Source organism: Lemur catta, chromosome 21 (genome assembly GCF_020740605.2).
Source record: "Lemur catta isolate mLemCat1 chromosome 21, mLemCat1.pri, whole genome shotgun sequence".
NCBI classification, from domain to species: Eukaryota; Metazoa; Chordata; class Mammalia; order Primates; family Lemuridae; genus Lemur; species Lemur catta.
Genome location: NC_059148.1, coordinates 33,908,754 through 33,928,252, shown reverse-complemented (window position 1 = coordinate 33,928,252; position 19,499 = coordinate 33,908,754). Strand labels below are relative to the sequence as shown.

The 19,499-nt window shown below is 56.6% G+C and overlaps 1 protein-coding gene across 6 annotated transcripts in view; it reads right to left on the bottom strand.

Annotated features, from left to right (window-relative positions):
* Nucleotides 1–19,499, bottom strand: part of MGLL (monoglyceride lipase) — an 81,922-nt gene that overhangs the window by 27,624 nt on the left and 34,799 nt on the right. For 2 of the 6 annotated variants that reach the window (XM_045534252.1, XM_045534254.1), the window contains exons 1-2: nt 15,451–15,855; nt 14,779–14,923 (exon numbers count right to left, since the gene is read on the bottom strand). In XM_045534252.1, the coding sequence (XP_045390208.1) occupies nt 14,779–14,923; nt 15,451–15,460 (155 nt within the window). In that variant the 5' untranslated portion in view covers nt 15,461–15,855. Of the gene's footprint in view, nt 1–14,778; nt 14,924–15,450; nt 15,856–16,811; nt 16,912–19,499 lie in introns of those variants that run through there. The other 4 variants (XM_045534256.1, XM_045534250.1, XM_045534251.1 and 1 more) reach the window with 4 other exon arrangements.

Below are 19,499 nucleotides of genomic sequence, written 5' to 3'. Positions count from 1 at the left end.
AGGCAGGGTCAGAGGAGAGGTGTCCGTTCCCACCACCGGACAGACGGGGGACGTCACCTGACCTTCCACACCGGCCCCACCAACCTCAATGAAAGGAGAAGGCGGGCGTCCACCTGTTTCCAGAACCTTCCTCTCGCGGAACTGGACCCCAGGCATCCTCGCCCCCATCGCCCCGACTCCTTCCTGCCAAACTCTGTGGCTTCCCAACATGGGCACGGCGGCGACATGGTGCCATCGAGGCTGCCTGGGACCGTGCCGGAGGGTTGGAAGCGGGCGCAGGGTGGCAATCGGATGTCCCCGCTGTCGCCTGCTGTCTGCCAGTTCCGCGGAGGCTGCGGCTCCCCTCTGTCCCCCGCTGGCAGGGCCCGTGCCGCGTGACGGTGCCCAAGACAGAGAGAGGGGACAGAAATAGTACTGATTGCCCTCAGGGTCCAACACTTCCCAGAAGGGGGGACCAGAAATAGACTTCTCCTTTGTCAAACAGCCTGGCCACACCGCCGGTCCCCCAGGGTCTTTGCGAGGACGGACTGCGAGCATTTCTGGAATGTCACCCGGCACGGGCCTGGCACAGCTCGGGGTTCAATTACAGCCCGGGCCGGCGGCTGCCACTTGCTTTGCCCAGATGCCAGTCTCAGTATGGTAACACGTGTCAACACGTTTGCGACCCCACGAGGACGTGGGCGCTGTTATTTGTCCCCCGTTTTGCAGACGAGGCGGCGGGTGAGGCCCAGAGAGGTTAAGCAGTTTGGCTGAGGCCACACAGCAGGCCGGTTGGGAACCCGGGGCCGGAATTGCAACCCAGCCAGGCTGACTGCAGGTTTGTCCTCTTGACCCCGGTGTGACTGAACGATAAGAGGAAGACACTAGGCAAGCTCGGGCCACCTCGCCCCATCTGTCCCCGTCCCGCCCCAGCCCCCTCCCTGTGCTGTGGCCAAACCACAAACGACATGTGGCTCCTCCACGCGCCACCCTGTGTCTGCCCCGTGACCCAGCACGGCCTGGGCTCTTCCCCTTGCAAACTCGTCGGCCTCCACCACGACCCCACTGTCACCACTGCTCATCCAGCGTCCCCGGCATTGAGTGCCAGGGGACCCCGAGCTCTTTTATGTCCGGCCCCAGCTGAAGGAATGAATGAATGGGTGAATGAATGAAGTGGACGGGGGTGGAGAGCCAACAGGCAAGGGAGCCTTCCTGGAGGCCCACAGACAACGCTGTGACAGCGTTTAAGTCCCACATCAAACCCCGTTTGCCTGCCGGGCTGCACAGGCTCCGTGTCCTGCAGCTGCGGCCGCGGGTACAAATGTCCCAGTGGGGACCGGAACTCCCCGGGTCCCCCACGTGCAGAGGGCGTTCGGGGTGACAGAGGGGAGACTGGGATGCCACAGGGGGACTGCAGGTTGTCCGGCTCATTTCTTTCTATTTTTAGTAGAGACGGGGTCTTGCTACATTGCCCAGGCTGATCTCGAACTCCTGACCTCGAGCGATCCTCCCGCCTCGGCCTCCCAGAGTGCCGGGGTGACAGGCGTGAGCCACCGTGCCCGGCCCTTCAACGACTTATCAAACACACGATGCCCAGGTCGTGTTGCCAACAATTTTTCCGACACCCCCATGACCTGTTAGCGCGGCCTCCCCTCCCCCACCCAGCCCACCCCGGGGCTCCTGCCTTCCCGCCAGGGGGGACCCTGGGGTTCTAGTGAAGCACCAGCCCAGCCGACCTAGGAGCCCGGAACCTTCTTCTGCACACGCTGCCCACTCCCAGCACTGGCCCCGGACCCACGTGGGAACCTTCTCTGAAGGTGATCCCGGCGGGGAGGGGTGGGAGCAGCCACGGCAGGGGGAGGCCCCGGCCTCCACGCACCCCCCGCCCCCCACTGCGGTCCCAGCGTTCCCGGCACCCCTGCCCACAACGCGTCCTCGGTTGGGGTGTGGCCCGTCCAGCACGGGGTGAGGCTTCCTCTTCCTTCCCACGTTAACCAAAGCGCGCCCCGAAATAGAAGACGAGCAAAAGTGAAAACCGCCGGGTGGACTCCCAGGTCCCTGCACTGAGAACTTCGCCTTCTATTGGGAGCTTTCCTTGGGTCGCTGACCGATCCGAATCCGATCAGAATCCTCGGAAGAGGCCGGGTGCGGTGGCTCACGCCTGTCACCCCAGCGCTCGGGGAGGCCGAGGCAGGAGGATCACTCGAGGTCAGGAGTTCGAGACCAGCCTGAGCAAGAGCGAGACCCCGTCTCTACTAAAAAAAAATCAAAAGAAATTAACCAGACAACTAAAAATATATAGAAAAAAAAATTATCCGGGCGTGGTGGCGCATGCCTGTAGTCCCAGCGACTCGGGAGGCTGAGGCAGGAGGATCGCTGGAGCCCAGGAGTCTGAGGCTGCTGTGAGTGAGGCTGACGCCATGGCACTCTAGCCCGGGTGACAGAGCCAGACTCTGTCTCAAAAAAAAAAAAAAAAAGAAAAGGAAAAAAAAAAAAAAGAAAAGGAAAAAAAAAAAAAGAAAAGGAAAAAAAAAAGGAAAATGAAAAAAAAAAGGAAAGGAAAAAAAAAAAAGAAAAGGAAAAAAAAAAAAGAAATCTACACCCATCAATCCAGCTTTAAGATACTTATGTTAAATCAATGCACTCACTTCACTTGTTTTTCTTGCTCAGACAGCAAAAGAAAATATCGGGGTGCTCCGTAAACACGTGCCTGTCAGATCGGACGGGAAGGCACGAGAGGGGAAGCGGGGTGAGGGGAAGGGGCCCCGCTCAGCTCCCCGGGGTTGGACTTGGGAAACAGGAGTATCGATCCCTGCGTCCCAGACGTGGCTCCCAGATTCAGTGACAATGTTCCGGCATCGCAGCCTGCCCTGATCACAGCCGGGTCCCCTCTCTTGGCTTCCTGTCCCCACGTGTGCACACGTTAGAGCTTTGCAGGCCAAAGCCGTCTGGGAACACGCGAAGGGACTCTTGCATTTGGAAGACTGCTCCGGACAGCTGTCACACGGCAAGTGACATCACCTCCCTGTCTTCCGGCCTGTGTGTTTGGGTTTTGAGCACAGGTGGCTCCCCTAAGATCGTCACCGCCTGTGCCAGACACTGCCTGGACCCGATCCCGCTCCCTGGGGGGGACAGCCACCACCTGAAATGTGTTTACTCAGGGGGGAACGATGTCACTTGTCGGCCTACCTAAGTCTGAAGGAATCCTCCATCCCCCGTGGCCGGGAGCCAGATGGAGGCGTTCCCAGCGGTGACATGGGGACTGCGACAGCTCCCACCGGAGAAATCAAACAATTAGCATGGAACCGGGCGCGTGGCAGAGTGACAGCCGCCCCGGGCCTCAGCTGGCGCGGGAGATTCCCAGGCCACCTTCGGGTCTCCGGAGAGGCAAGGGACAGCCGTGCCTGGCAGCATCGCACAATCTGGAGGTTCAATGTCCCCAGGTGGCGGGACTCCTGGTAAAAACCAAAACGCAGGAAAACCAGGCCAGGCATGTGCGTGCAGGGGTGCGTGGCGGGTTATGACAAACATAATTTTATTTTAAGACCGATGATGACAACATTTTGCCAGCGCTGTGCTCCCGATGAGAGAAGCTCTAGAAGCCCATGGAATGTCCTCGAATGTCGGTTTTTCTCTCTCTTTGTGCGTGCCCGCTCTTGTTTTCTAGAAGCTGAGTCTTTCTGAATCGTGGTGGAAGTTACTGGAAGATTTCGAAACGTCTTCTGGAAAGACTGGCTCGTCAAATTTGAGGACTCCGAGGAAGGACGCTGTTTGTTTGGGCTGCAGAGCGTTCGGGTTTTGGGGGAGTGGTGACCTGTCACCCCTCCTTCTGGAAGAAGGGTAAGGTTTGTCCAGTGTTAGAAATCGTGAGGGGTCCCCGTCCAAACCTGTCAGCCCAATGACAGGAAAGGTCTGGAACTCGCCTGAGTAGCTCCTTAAAAATCACGTTGATGGGGAGAAATTAACATTCCTGGTGAATTTAGGAAGTGCGAAAACACGCCACCAAATCTTCACATATATAATATTAAAAACATGTACACGGCCGGGCGCGGTGGCTCACGCCTGGGAGGCCGAGGCGGGAGGATCGCTCGAGGTCAGGAGTTCGAGATCAGCCTGAGCAATGTAGCAAGACCCCGTCTCTACTAAAAATAGAAAGAAATTATATGGACAAATAAGATATATATAGAAAAATGAGCCGGGCGTGGTGGCGCATGCCTGTAGTCCCAGCTACTCGGGAGGCTGAGGCAGGAGGATCTCTTAAAGCCAAGACTTCCACACCAGCCTGGGCAATATAGCAAGACCCCATCTCTACAAAAAATAATAAAAATTCACCAGGCGTGGTGGCGCATGCCTGCAGTCCCAGCGACTCGGGAGGCCGAGGCAGGAGGATCGCTTGAGCCCAGGAGGTTGAGGCTGCTGTGAGCGAGGCTGACGCCACGGCACTCTAGCCCGGGCGACAGAGTGAGACTGTCTCCAAAAGAAAAAAAGAGTTTGATCAGAGAGAACTTCACTGACTCGGGTCCACACCTGGCTGCCACCAATAATAAAACACACACAGGACAAAGTGTGGAGGCCACCAGGCAGTCAGCAGCCTGCCAGGCCTGGCAAGCAAAGCGCGCTAATGAGCAGAACTGCCATCCTGGATCCCCTAATTAAGCTTAATCAGCCCCTTCCGCATTTTCCCTGCCCCCTCTCATCTCCTAGGGGTGCAGAAAATACATGTCAGTTCCGGCGAAGGGAGGCCGATAATTGCCTTGCGTAAACTCGGCTAGAAACTTCGATGGAAACTGTGATTCCTCCAACAACCAGACACATCTCCTGCCCCCGGATACTTTCCTAGGCTTTGGGGAGGCGACCCCCCGGGAGCGATTTATGCTGAATCGAAAAGCGTTTCTGCCGTCGTGAGAGGCCGAGACATTAAGGACCCTTTATTAACACGCATGATGTCTCCCGGGGTCCCCTCTGCTGGGCCAGCCGGGCTCGTTGCACACGACAGCCGACGGGATGCTTTTACACCGGCACGTTCCATACGGAGGGGGAGGCCGGCATGCAAATTTATGCGATGGCTTTTGAACGGAGATGCGCACATAAGTCAGGGCAAGAAAAAATTGAAGACAGCTAGGCTATTTTTTTTCTTTTATTGAGACAGAGTCTCGCTCTGTCACCCGGGCTAGAGTGCCGTGGCGTCAGCCTCGCTCACAGCAGCCTCAACCTCCCGGGCTCCAGTGATCCTCCTGCCTCAGCCTCCCGAGTAGCTGGGACTACAGGCTGCGCCACCACGCCCGGCTCATTTTTTCTATATATATTTTTAGCTGTCCAGCTAATTTCTTTCTATTTTTAGTAGAGACAGGGTCTCGCTCTTGCTCAGGCTGGTCTCGAACTCCTGACCTCGAGCGATCCTCCCGCCTCGGCCTCCCGGAGTGCTGGGATGACAGGTGTGAGCCCCCGCGCCCGGCTGAGGGCTAGACTGTCAATCACTTGGAAGGTTGGGAAAAGCCTTGAACGTTTACTAGCTGGTGCATTGAATCTTGGGTGTGCAGAACATGAGTCTCCCAACCTACGACAGAGGTAGCTGTCCCTGGGACGAGTTAGGGACATTTGGTGACACAGCACTAACTACCACCAGAGCACAACGGGAGGATGGTGTATTCCCTAGTGAGGCCCGTCCCAATCCTCTGAGTGTGCAAGAGACAGACTCAGGTGCTGGTCCGTCTTAAACGCCCCTCGGGCACCAGCTCATGGCCACTTTTGGGACACACAGAGGCCTCAGGCCCGGGGGGTTTGGGGCACACCCCATGGCGGAGCTAGAATCCAGCACCCCGGTTTGGTTTTCTCCTTGTGGTCTCCTTCCATTTACAGCACCCGAGCTGGGTTCCCGTTTCCTGTGCTAGAATAAAGTTTGTTTTCAAAATAGATGGAAAGTAAGGCCGGGCGCGGTGGCTCACGCCTGTCACCCCAGCACTCGGGGAGGCCGAGGCGGGAGGATCGCTCAAGGTCAGGAGTTTGAGACCAGCCTGAGCAAGAGTGAAACTCCATCTCTACTAAAAAAAATAGAAAGAAATTAGCTGGACAGCTAAAAATATGTATAATAAATTAGCCAGGCGTGGTGGCGCGTGCCTGTCGTCCCAGCTACTCGGGAGGCTGAGGCAGGAGGATCGCTTGAGCCCGGGAGTCTGAGGCTGCTGTGAGCGAGGCTGACGCCACGGCACTCTAGCCCGGGCAACAGAGCCAGACTCTGTCTCAAAAAAATAAAAATAAATCAAAAGGCAGCCCAGGTGCGATTCTGGACCCGGAGGAAGCAGGAGACGGGAGGTCGAGACGACAGGGGGCTTCTCTGGCCAGCGGAGCGGCCTCCCGATCTCCCTATGACAACGTGCTGGGCTCCGTCTTATGTAACGTTCATTTATTTTTATTTTTTTCTTTCCTGGAAGGAGAACAGCCTGAACTTTCCAAGGCTGCAGATGGTTCCAAGTCCTCCTGGGGGGTGGAGTGCCAAGTGCATGGCAGTAACGAGCAGGGATTGACTGAGGAGGCAGGAGAGGTGAGACGCGGGCAGAGGGATGAATTTAAGGAAAACGGTCGGGATTCGTGGGCTCTGCTGTGACTCCCGTGGGTGGCTGCTGCCGGGCGGGCACAGTCAGAGAGGATTCCGGAGAGTTTGCATTAAAGTTGGTTACCCAAGAGTTTTGAGGAAGATGTACTCAAGGGGTACCCGCCTCCCCGCAGCCCCCTGAGGCGAGCCGTGGAGGTGGGCCGGAGCTCTCCTGCCCCTCGGTTGGCGCTTCTGCAGAGACAGAACCCGACGATGCCCGTCTCTGGCCCGGTGCACGGAACTCGGGGTGCACGGCACGGCCAGGCAGGGCACTGTAATGAGGACCCCTCCCCTGGGAGGTTCCCCAGCCTCTCCCGGTGAAGCACGCGGTCTAGACCCCGGACCCTGGCAAATGCACTAGCGGCTTTCCTGTCTGCCTTTCTCCCTGCACTGGGGGCCTATGCAAGGCAGGGGCAACGCGGTCCTCATGATGTCTCTGTCCCTCGATGCCCAGCACGAGGCCTGCCATGGAGTTCGTGCCCCACAAGTGTTTGTTGAAGGGAACTAAGGGATGGATGATGTGTGGATGGGCAGATGGATGGATGGATGGATAAATGGATGGATGGGTACATGGATGGATGGGTACATGGATGGATGGGTACATGGATGGATGGATGGATGGATAAATGGATGGATGGATGGATGGATAAATGGATGGATGGAGGGATGGATGGATAAATGGATGGATGAAGGGATAAGTGAATGAACAGATACATGGATGGAGGGACAGGTAGATGGGCAGATGGGTGGGCGGATGGATGGATGGATGGATGGATGGGTGGGTGGGTAGGTACATGCATTGATGGATGGATGGATGGATAAATGGGTGGAGGGATGGGGAGATAGGTGGATGGGTGGATAGATGGATGGGTGGGTGGGTGAGTAGGTACATGCATGGATGGATGGATGGATGAGATGAATGGATGGGTGGATGGATAATGTGTGGATGGGCAGATGGATGGATAAATGGATGGATGATGGACGGATGCATGGATGGGTAAGTGAATGAACAGATAGATGGGTGGAGGGATGGGTAGATGGGGGGATGGGTAGATGGGGGGATGGGTGGGTGGGTGAGCAGGTGGGCGGGTGGGTGGATATATGGATGAATGAACGGATGGGTGGGTGGGTGGGTGGACAGATGGACGGGTAGGTACCTGCATTGATGGATGGATGGATGGTGGGTGAGTGCGTGGATGGGTGAGTGGGTGGATAGGTTGGTAGGTGGATGGGTGGGTGGATGTATGAATTAATGAACAGATGGGTGGGTGGATGGACAGATGGATGGATGGATGGGTAGACAGGTGAGCAGGTGGATGGGTGGGTGGCTGGACAGATGGATGGATGGATGGATGGATGGATGGATGGATGGATGGACAGATGGGTGAGCAGGTGGATGGGTGGGTGGGTGGACGGATGGATGGATGGATGGATGGATGGACAGATAGGTGAGCAGGTGGATGGGTGGGTGGGTGGATAGATGGACGGGTAGGTACCTGCATTGATGGATGGATGGATGGTGGGTGAGTGCGTGGATGGGTGAGTGGGTGGATAGGTTGGTAGGTGGATGGGTGGGTGGATGGATGAATTAATGAACAGATGGGTGGGTGGGTGGACAGATGGATGGATGGATGGGTAGACAGGTGAGCAGGTGGATGGGTGGGTGGCTGGACAGATGGATGGTTACAGCCACACATTTGTCTCTTCCCATGCAGATGCTGCAGGACTTCCAAGCCCTCTCTGCTGGGGGCCTGGTGACACCCAACGCCCCTGTCATGGAGTCCCTAAATCGTCCTGAGAACAGCTACAGGAAGGGGTGCTGCGATGGACCCACCCCTCAGCAACCCCTTCCCACTGTCCCTGCCGTGCAGCTGGGACCATCCACGTCGGGAGGAGGAAGAGCCCCTCAGGCCAGCTGCTGGCCGCGGCAGCCACATTCTGACCCACCTGCTGTCCCCACAGGTCACAACCTTTTAGAAAATGTCGTCAATGCAGAAAAAAGTCCTAAAGAACGCGACGCAAATCACCCGCAATCACACAATCCCACACCTCGACGCGGCCACTGTGCAGGCTTCCAGTCTCGAATATCTCTTCAAGATTGACCACATGGGACAAAAGTCTGGTGGAGTCTAGGATCCCTTCCAGAAAAGCGCACGAACTCCCAGGCCCATGTTGTCGAAACGCATGCAGACTAACTCTGAAAACTGTCCACGAACCTTCTGGAAGTCCCAGGGTCAGGGAGAGAGCTAGTGATCTCTGAAGGGACCGTAGGGCTCACGTGGGATGTTGTCCCAGCCAAAAGACCTCTGTCCTTCGTCCCCTCCTTCCTTCCCTCCCTCCTTCCTTCCTCCCTCCCTGGAGATTCTGACACAGCTCTGACCCCACGAGAAACAGCTTGCTGGAACCTTCTTGTGGCAGCTGGGGTGCACACGGCGGGCACAGGGACAAACACACGGTCAGCGTGAGCCGGGCAGAGAGGTGTGTCACAAGATGGCCACCAATGTCAGCTTGAGTACAGGGACTCAGAGCTCACGGGAACTACAGTGTCCCCGCCCCCGTCCCCTGAGGAACAAGGCTGTGAGAAAAGGAACAGAACCTCCTACCCACGAGAACCTTGGATGACCCTAGAATCCGGGACAAGGGTCACTTTGTCATCTCAGCTGTAAAAATTTGCACGACCAAAGTCTGTTTCCTCCGTTTACACAATGCCCAGCAGTTTGGGTTTTGCAGTCACCGACAAAAATCACATCTGGGACTCAGATCGGAACCCTAAAATGTGCCGATAAATAGACAATAGTGGACAACGGTCGCTATTCAAGAAGCCGCTTATTTTGCAATTTTCTTTTTTTTTTTCCTCCCCCCCCCCTTTTTTTTTTTTTCCTTTTTTTTTTTTTTTTTTTTTTTTTTGCTGAGACTCAGCTGCCACACAAAGCCGGATTTGTATCCGCACAAACATTCTTACAGCAACTGGAAGAAATTATCCCCTTAACGAAGCTGTTGGAAAAATCAACTGCAAGGACAGCAGCCGGCCTTTCTTCTCGCCATGCAAAGATCTTTTGCTATTCGGAGAGTCTTTAGAAAAATAAAAATAAAAAGCCCCAGAAGAAATGCCCCTATTTAAAAATAAGACGATCTGCTACAAGACCACAGAGGCAGATGCATCGGAAGGAGAAATAACAGCTTCCTACGAAGGAAAGAAACTTTTGCAGATTCTTAGGCGAGGCAGAAGGATGTAGAGGTGCCACAAAAACACAGTGATGTGACTTAAAATAGTGGCATATCTAGAAAAACGCACGGCAGGGTCCACTTTCTCAAAGCCTAAGGGGTAAATTGCAGCAAACAACAGATACAAGTTCAAGGAGCTTCCGTTTTGGGATTCCTCCTTTGCAGAAATAGTGCCTTGTGCAAAGTCACCGTCATGAACATCAATTCGTGTCCCACTGGTGACATTTGCAATGCAATTGGTTTGTTGGCCACGCTGGAGCTGGGGGACCCTGTGTGATCCCTGCGTGTCCCCGACCGGGCTCACCCCAGGGCTGCTCTGGCCCCACGGCGCCCGGTGACCCCAGCTGTCCTGGCAACCTCTGAGGTGCCGGGGGCCAGCCCAGGGCCAGCGCGAGGGGACAGAGGTCCTGCTCAGCCCCACGGGGACCCAGAGTGGCATCCAAAATGCCACTTGCAAGAGACAAACAGGTTGTGCAATGCGGCGGACCGGGGGGCAAAGGGAGGCAAAAGCCGGGGTGATCTTTGAGAACATTCTGGAAGGCGGCAGGAATGGCAATTATGTTCAGCTGGTGGTGACAATTCTACAAGTCCAGATGGAGCCAGCTGGCCGGGAGGTGCCCTTATCTCCTGAGCCACCAGGGCCACACCCGAGCGGCTGGCGCCATGGGAGGGTGGCAGGAAGGAGGGTGTTTAGTGTCACGTAAGTGTCCCCAAGCTTGAGGACGGGAAGCTGCGTCCTGCACATTCCCCAATGATGTCCTGAAGGACCACCCAACACTTCAGAGAGTGACGGCTCCGTGGAGAAGGGGACCGACGTGACCCAGGCAGGGCTGAGCCGGGGCCACCAGCTGAGCGAGCTTCGGGGAACAAGGACAGGAGCAGCAGGGGTGCGGGCCCGGCTCAGCGGTCCTCCACGCACCAGCAGTGGCTGAGGTTCTGAGAGCTTGGGCAGGTCTGAGGACAAGCAGGCAAAGCCACCAAGGTCGGGAGAAGGTCTCTGCAAATGCAGGGGACGTTGGAACAATGTGCTGAATAGAGATTTAAAAGATAAGCAAAGGCCTGGCGCGGTGGCTCCCGCCTGTCACCCCAGCACTCTGGGAGGCCGAGGCGGGAGGATCGCTCGAGGTCAGGAGTTCGAGACCAGCCTGAGCAAGAGCGAGACCCTGTCTCTGCTAAAAAAATAGAAAGAAATTAGCTGGACAACTAAAAATATATAGAAAAAATGAGCCGGGCGTGGTGGCGCATGCCTGTAGTCCCAGCTACCCGGGAGGCTGAGGCAGGAGGATCGCTTGAGCCTAGGAGTTAGAGGCTGCTGTGAGCGAGGCTGACGTCACGGCACTCACTCTAGCCCAGGTGACAGAGCCAGACTCTGTCTCAAAAAGAAAAACAGCACCGTGTGCAAATTATAACGACGAACCCAAGACATGCCTCCTTCTGTCTCAGCCTCCGACCCGGGGCAGCTGTGGACATAATGACAAACTTTGCTTCCATAAATCAGGTCCGGCCGGTTTGCCAGCTCAGGCCTGATACCTGTGACAGCTATGTTTGCTCTGAGCCACCTGCGGGGCCGGGCTTGGGTCCCGGGGGAGAGTTCCAAGGGCACCATGACCGCAGCGGGTGCTCCGGGCAGGTGCAAGGAGCTAGAGGCAACTTGTTGGTCAGATCAGCAACCGAAATGCAAACCGGCACCGACTCCCGAAGTCAGGCACGGACCTGCCTGTGTAACGACCTGGTCCCCAGGCCCCCAGGGTGGCTTCTGAGGTCCCAGGGGCCTCTGGGACAGAGATGGCAGAGCAGCAAGCAGAGGTGAGGCGCCGTGTGACCAAAATGTTCCCCACAGACTAGGCTGGGGAGGTTCAGTCTCCTCTTTCTTCTCTTCCCAACTTGGGGGGGAGGCATGATTGAGCAAGGGACAGCCCCGATTATGCTCAAAAGGGGCAAAGGGCCTGTGGGGGGCTGTGGGTGAGTTCCCCGCCCTCTCCCTAAAAGCAGAGTAGCTGAAACAACAACCTTGCAGGCCTGGATCATGCCAGAGGGCGGGCCTGCCTGGCAGCTGGCCAGGTATTGAGGTTCAGAGAGGCTCCCACGCCCCACCCAGAACCCCCAGGACTCCCCCCTCCACCGACCAAGGTCCAGCAAGCGCGAGTTAGCACCTGTCACCGCAGGGGGACCTCCGGGACCCCTGGCTCCGTCCTGGCTCTGATTGGTCGGGGCTGGTTGTGACATGGTTTACAGCCTGCCCTTTTGCTCCCCAAGCCCAAAGGGTGTTTACTGATTTGTGTGGCACCCAGGTCGTGGGGACAGAGACAGGCAGGTCAGGGGACTCAGCCAGGCCACCAGGGCAGCCAAGGGACCTTCCCCGTTAGCCACATGAGGCTGCCACTGGGCAAAGTGTTCATGAGCTACAAATGGCAGTGGCTCTGCCGCTGTTTCCCTTTCGGGGGCCTCCACCCTTAACTTTTTTTCCTGCCCCCTTTTTCCAGACTCACAAGTGTCTTCTGAAATCCCAGGGCCCAGCTGCCTCGGCTGCCCCCGCTTGCTGTCATTCTGCCACAGGGCGGACACTGGCTTCTAAATTGAGCTGTCACCTCTAACTACAGCACGGCAGCGGCCAGGCACACACAGAGCTGCCCGCAATGCAACCTCAGCAGAGATTGTGAAAACCGCCCCCAGCCCCGGGCAGGGCGGCCAACTCGGCCATTTCTGGCCCACTCAGCCACCGCTTGTCCCCGCTGGAGGATTGCAGAATCCATTCTGTTTCTGTCGACTTCAAACTGGGACAGCCCCACTGGCCAACAGACAAAGCCACCGAAGTCTGCGACTTGGACGTTAAAAACTTCTACTTTCAAGGCTTTGCCCTTTTTTTTTCTGTATTTTGACCCGGTAACTCGCCATCTACGACGGATTTGTTAGAGATGAAACCCAGAGGCCGGGCGCGGGGGCTCACGCCTGTCATCCCAGCACTCTGGGGAGACCAGCCTGGACAACATAGCAAGACCCCATCTCTAAATAAAATACAAAAAAATCAGGCTGGGCGTGCTCAGTGGCACATGCCTGTCATCCCAGCACTCTGGGAGGCCGAGGAGGGAGGATCGTTCGAGGTCAGGAGTTCAAGACCAGCCTGAGCAAGAGCGAGACCCCGTCTCTACTAAAAAAATAGAAAGAAATTTATATGGACAGCTAAAAATAGATATACAAAAAATGAGCTGGGCGTGGTGGCGCATGCCTGTAGTCCCAGCCACTGGGGAGGCTGAGGCAGGAGGATCGTTTGAGCCCAGGAGGCTGAGGTTGCTGTGAGCGAGGCTGACGCCATGGCACTCTAGCCCGGGTGACAGAGCGAGACTTTGTCTCAAAAAAAAAAAAAAAAAATGAAACCCAGAATATCCAGTTCTACAGCCACTTAAGTCAGAGCTGGAGAATTAATGATTCATTAGCATCATAATGCTTGACGATCCTCTCTCTCCCTTCAACCTCTCCTCCCTCTCCCTCCCCGGCTCCCTGTTTTCCTTTAAAACTGCGGGTCCCCAATCCCAGGACAGGGACTGGGACAATCGGTGGCCTGTGTTTGAGACTCGGTCACAGAGCTTCTCTGCCCACCTTCACCAACCCATCCCCACCCCTGGCCCGCTTTCTGCTCCGTGGAAAAACTGTCCTCCATGAAACCGGTCCCTGGTGCCAAAAAGGTTGGGGACCGCTGCCCTAAAACATACGCACATACAGACATACCCTCCTCTAGAGGAAATCTTTCAAGAAAGATGGTGCCAGAACTGGTGAGAACTCTTATCAGCCCACTGCCCACCTTGGAAACACACTAGAGAGAAAGCGAGGGCCCCCCGGTACAGCTGCCCTGAAGCCCAGATTCTAAGCCAGGTTCAAGGTCAACATCCCTGGGTTTCTCATGAGCAGCTACCTGGACTCTCTGCACCTCGTAGAAGCTATGGAAGACATCCCACAACTGTGCTAGGGTTGGCTGAGTCCTGAGACACGAAGATATAACCTCCGCCCCACGCCAGGCTCCCTCGGGGGAGAGACAAGAGGCCTGCTATGAAAGAGGTAAAAGGTTCCTTGGAACGGGAACTGTTCCCTTGTCACCGGGCCAGTTGGTTACCACAAATAATTTGTTTCCCGGAATAACACAAACAAGCAGGGTTTTCCTGCTTCGGGCACGAGGAGGGGGGCAAGCGAGAGACCAGCTGTCTCTGTGGAGTCCCGAGGACGCCTGCTTCTAACAGCAAGACAAACCCTGGCTGGAAAATGCACGGAGTAATTGAGCTGCGGAGCAATCAGAAGGGAACACCTCAGACCCCCTTCTCCCCAGCGACACACGTGTGCTGCCTTCCAAAGCTCGGACCCAAGTGAGAACACGGAGCACAGGTTATAATACAGATACCTACACAATTGCTTTGGTTTTCTTACGCATGTAGGCGATTTTTCTTTTCACTGTTGGGTTTGATCTTAAATGCATGCCTTGCACGACAGAAATCAACGCTAGCACCAAAAATAAAAAATAAAAAAATAAAGTAAAAAAATAAAGTCATGTAGAATTTTTGAAAACTGCCATACGGTGGAATCCGTATCCTAGTCGTTAAAATTAAAAAAAAAAAAAAAAAAAAAGGAGAACTGCTCCTTACATTTAAAAAAAAAATGATAAAGTATTATGAGTTGGGTCTGGTTGAAACCAAAAAAAAAAAGGGAAAAAAAATAGAAAAAAAAAATAGGAAAAAAAAATAGAAAAAAAAATAAGAAAAAAAAATACAAAAAAAAATGGAAGAAAAAAAAAAAGAAGAAACAAAAAAAAAATGATAAAGTAGACATTTCAGTTTTGTTAACCCTGCTGTGCCTAACGTCAAAACGCCGTAGAAAGTAGGTCAGAGAGAAAGTGGGTCCCAGGGAGACGGTTGGTGATAACCAGGGAGAGGGGACAGGTGCCACCGGTCCCTGTGTACCTTGGTGGCACAACATGACACTCGGGGAAGACTTACTTGGGTGTGGCCGTGGGCTTCCAGTACCTGCAGAAGAGGTACTGCCCGTCCGCATTGATCAGGTGAGGAAGGTTCTGGTAGGGAACGTTCTGCGGGGTCCTCCTGAGAGAACTTTCCTCGGGCATCCTGGAAGGGTCTTCAAGTCCTAGAAAGAAAAGGAGACATTTTTCCAAAGTCACAAATACAGCAAAAAACACGTATGGCTGAGAAGGGGAAGAGAAAAAAAAAAAAAAAAAGCCTCGTTCCAAATCAGTAACATTTTTTTTTAAAACCCTCCCTTTCAAAGATCTTTCAAAAATACATTTCTTGCAAATCTCTCCAAGACTGAAAGAAAAAAAAAAAATCCCATTTGTTCTTAAGGAAAAAAAAAAAAGGCTCACTTTATTTTTTTTTTTTGAAGTGCCTCGTTACAGCTTTTTTTCCCCCTCTTCCCATCTGTGTTTATTTTAAATCATTGCAGGAAACTTCATCTCAGAGACTATTTTATCTGTCATCAAGTGGAAATGACAGTCAGCCAGCTCCGTGGGTACAAAGACCCCAGCTGCAAGGAGACCCGTGTCCCTTAAAAAAAAAAAAAATCTCCAAGGAACGGTTGCAAGTGGGCGCAACGATGGGGCTTGGAGGACACCCTCATCGTTCCCATCGGAAATTCCAAAGGGACACACGACAAACCTGTTTCCATTCCGTCCTGGCTTTTGCATTCCACGGCCACCAACCGCCTGGGGACTCAGGGCAGGGCCACCGGGGCTGGTCCCTCCTCCGGGAGGCCGCGGGGCAGCATCCCCGGCGCCCCCAGCCCCTGTGCGCGCCCCCGGCTCTCGGCGCCCCGGAGCCTGCGCCCAGCTCCGTCCCCAGCTGCGTCCCCAGCTCCGTCCCCAGCCGGGGAGCTGGCGCCTGCTGTCCCCCACTTCTAATCCATGTCATCACTTTTCCCAAACAAACCGCCTGGGGGGGGCAGGGAGGGGCCCGGAGCCCGCACCCCGCCCGGGAAACGGGGGAACCGGCGCCGCGCGCGCGCGCGCACCCAGGCACCTCGCAGGCGCGCACGCGGGGCGAGTCCCCAGCCAGGGTCACCCCGAGGCTCCGACAAACTTTGTCCCGGTCCCGCCCCCCCCCCCCCGCCCCGCGTCCCCGGCGGCGGCGCAGGGAAAGGAGGAGCCCCCGCGGCTGCGGTCGGCGGCGGGGACTTGGCGCGCGGGGACGGCGCTGGGAGGGTGGAGTGGACGGACGGGGACAGGTTGGCTTGGGGCGGGCGCGCGGGCGCGGGGAGGGCGCGCGCACAGACACTGCCAGGCGCGCGCACACGCTGCCAGGCACGCGCACAGACTGCCACGCGCACACACTGCCAGGCACGCGCACACTGCCAGGCACGCGCACACACTCCCAGGCGCGCGCGCACGCTGCCAGGCACGCGCACAGACACTGCCAGGCGAGTGCACACTGCCAGGCGCGCACACACTGCCAGGCACGTGCACACTGCCAGGCGCGCGCACACACTCCCAGGCGCGCGCACAGACTGCCACGCGCACAAACACTGCCAGGCGCGCACACTGCCAGGCACGTGCACACACTGACAGCGCGCGCAGACTGCCAGGTGCACGCGCGCGCGCACATACACTGCCATGTGCGTGCACACACTGGCACGCACACACACACTCCCAGGCGCGCGCACACACTCCCAGGTGCGCGCACACACTGCCACGCACGCGCACACACTCCCAGGCGCGCGCACACACTGCCAGGCGGGCACACACTGCCAGGCGCGTGCACGCGCGCGCACACTGCCAGGCGAGCACACGCACGCGCACACACTCCCAGGCGCGCGCACACTGCCAGGCGAGCACACGCACGCGCACACACTCCCAGGCGCACACACACTCCCAGGCGCGCGCACACTGCCAGGCGAGCACACGCACGCGCACACACTCCCAGGCGCGCGCACGCACGCAGGGCCGCGCGCGTCGGGGGCCCCGGGCTGCTCCCTCCCCCGGCGGCGGCGCTCGCGGGCCGGGCGGGGCCGGGCGCGGAGTTACCGGGGCCGCCGAGTGTCGCCTTCCCGAGCGCCCGCGCGTCCTGCGGGAGCAGCAGCTGCGCCCTGGCCGGCTCCGCGGCGACCGGGCGCGGCCACTTTATCCCCGGGGCGGCTCGGCGCTGGGGGCGGCCCCGGGTGGGTGGGGACGCGCGGGGAGGCGGCGCCCGGGGCCCACGTGTCCCGGCCCGCGGGGAGGAGCAGGGTGGCCGCCCGGGGACTGTCGCGGGGCTGCCCCGAGCCGCAGCGGGGAGAGAGGACACGGCACACCCGCGCGCGCGCGCACAATGCACAGGGACACACACACGCCACACGTGCACACGTGTCCCCGCCCTGAGACGCGACACTGCACCCAGGGACACTCGGACACAACGTGTCACGGAGACGCCGCAGTCACACAGACCCCCGCCCCCGCCCCCAGAGACACTACATGCACATGGACACATGAACAACACGCGACACACACACGAGTCGCACAGACAGCGTGACATCACCCGCAGACACACACAAACACACTTAGATGCACATACGAGGTAACACGGGCACAGAGACGCGGATGTGCAGACATCTCTAGGGACACACGCACACACACGCACACGCACACACACACACATGCACATGCATGCACACGCGCACACATGCACATGCACACGCGCACACATGCACATACGTACACGCACACACACGCACACGCACACACATGCACACGCGCACACATGCACATGCACACACGCACACATGCACATACGTACACGCACACACATGTACACACATGCGCACGCATGCATACGTGCACGCACACACACGCACACGCACACACACATAAAAAGCCAGGGCTAGGGGTCCACATATCCCCGGAACGTGGGGTAGCAGCAGATTGGTGCTTGTCACAAATGCCTTGTCCCTCACCCCAGTCCCAGTGGCCCTCCCTGTGCCCCACAAGCTGGTGGCCTCTGGGCAAGAGAGGGGACAGTCTCCGGGCTAAGGGGCCATGTGGCTGGGCAGGGCACAGGAATCGGCACTGCACGTAGCGTCCAGGCCACCCGGGTTCAACGTCCGTCACCTCCTCCACATGCTCTTTGAGCTCAGTCCCCCATCGCCTGCAACCTGTGCATGGGGTGACAGTACCTGTGTCCCAGAGGAGTGGCCCTGACTCACGCTGACCTCGACAGGCCTTCCCGTCCATCCGTCCTTCCTTGACAAACAAGTTTACACCACAGCCACGCTGGGAAAGAGACTGTCCTGCAGAGACCCGTGTCTCAATGTCACTCTGTGTCCGGGGAAGCCTGGGTGGCCGCAGAAAAGCAGCCCGGGCTGTAGGTGCCGCCCGGTGACTTGCCCACGCCCTGGGGTCAGGCGGGTCACCAGGCCTGCGACAGAGGAGTGGCTGGGTGGCTTCTGTCTGGGCAGCTTACGAGACAGGAGCTGGGGGTCCGTCCTCGGAGCTGGGTGGGCTGGGCGCACCCCATTTCCGTGGATTGCTGGCTGGGGGTCCCATGGACCCTTGTATGCATTTTTCAAACGGTCCCACCTCCAACATTTCGTGATTTTTAAACACACAGTTTGGGAGTTTGAAGGAGGGACTTTTGCTGGCGTTTCCGCAGGACCTCAGTAGAAATGACAGTTGCGTTTCAACAGTTTCTCGTGGCTTGGTCACCTGCACAAATGAGAGCATGGGGTGTGGCCGCCCGGCCGGGAATCTGGCAGTTGAGAGATTGGGATAGTGTCGTCCCATGTCTGGCTTTTTTTTTTCTTTTCATTAAACTGTTTATTTTGAGATAAGTGTGGGTTCACATGCAGTTGGAAGAAGTAACAGAGACGGATGCTGTAGGCCCTTTGCCCAGTCCCACCAGTGGCAGCTTCTTACAAAACCACGGGACACTGGCCGGGCGCGGTGGCTCACGCCTGTCACCCCAGCACTCTGGGAGGCCGAGGCGGGAGGATCGCTCGAGGTCAGGAGTTCGAGACCAGCCTGAGCAAGAGCGAGACCCCGTCTCTACTAAAAAATAGAAATAGAAAAATCATCTAGCCAACTAAAATATTTATATAGAAAAAATGAGCCGGGCGTGGTGGCGCATGCCTGTCGTCCCAGCTACTCGGGAGGCTGAGGCGGGAGGATCGCTTGAGCCCAGGAGGTTGAGGCTGCTGTGAGCGAGGCTGACGCCATGGCACTCTAGCCCGGGCGACAGAGGGAGACTCTGTCTCAAAAAAAGGTAAGGTAAGGTAAGGTAAGGTAGGTAAGGTAAGGTACGGTAAGGTAAGGTAAGGCAAGGTAAGGTAGGTAAGGTAAGGTACGGTAAGGTAAGGTAAGGTAAGGTAGGGAAGGGTAGGGTAGGGTACGGTAAGGTGAGGTAAGGTAAGGTAGGGTAGGGTAAGGTAAGGTAAGGTAAGGTAGGGTAGGGTAGGGTAGGGTACGGTAAGGTAAGGTAAGGTAGGTAAGGTAAGGTAAGGTAAGGTAAGGTAAGGTAGGTAAGGTAAGGTAAGGTAAGGTAAGGTAAGGTAAGGTAGGTAAGGTAAGGTAAGGTAAGGTAAGGTAGGGTAGGGTAGGGTAGGGTACGGTACGGTAAGGTAAGGTAAGGTAGGTAAGGTAAGGGAAGGTAAGGTAAGGTAAGGTAAGGTAAGGCAAGGCTATGTTATTTGCCCATATCTTTGATCACTGTGTTCTCTCCTCCTTCCTGGTATTACAAGATTT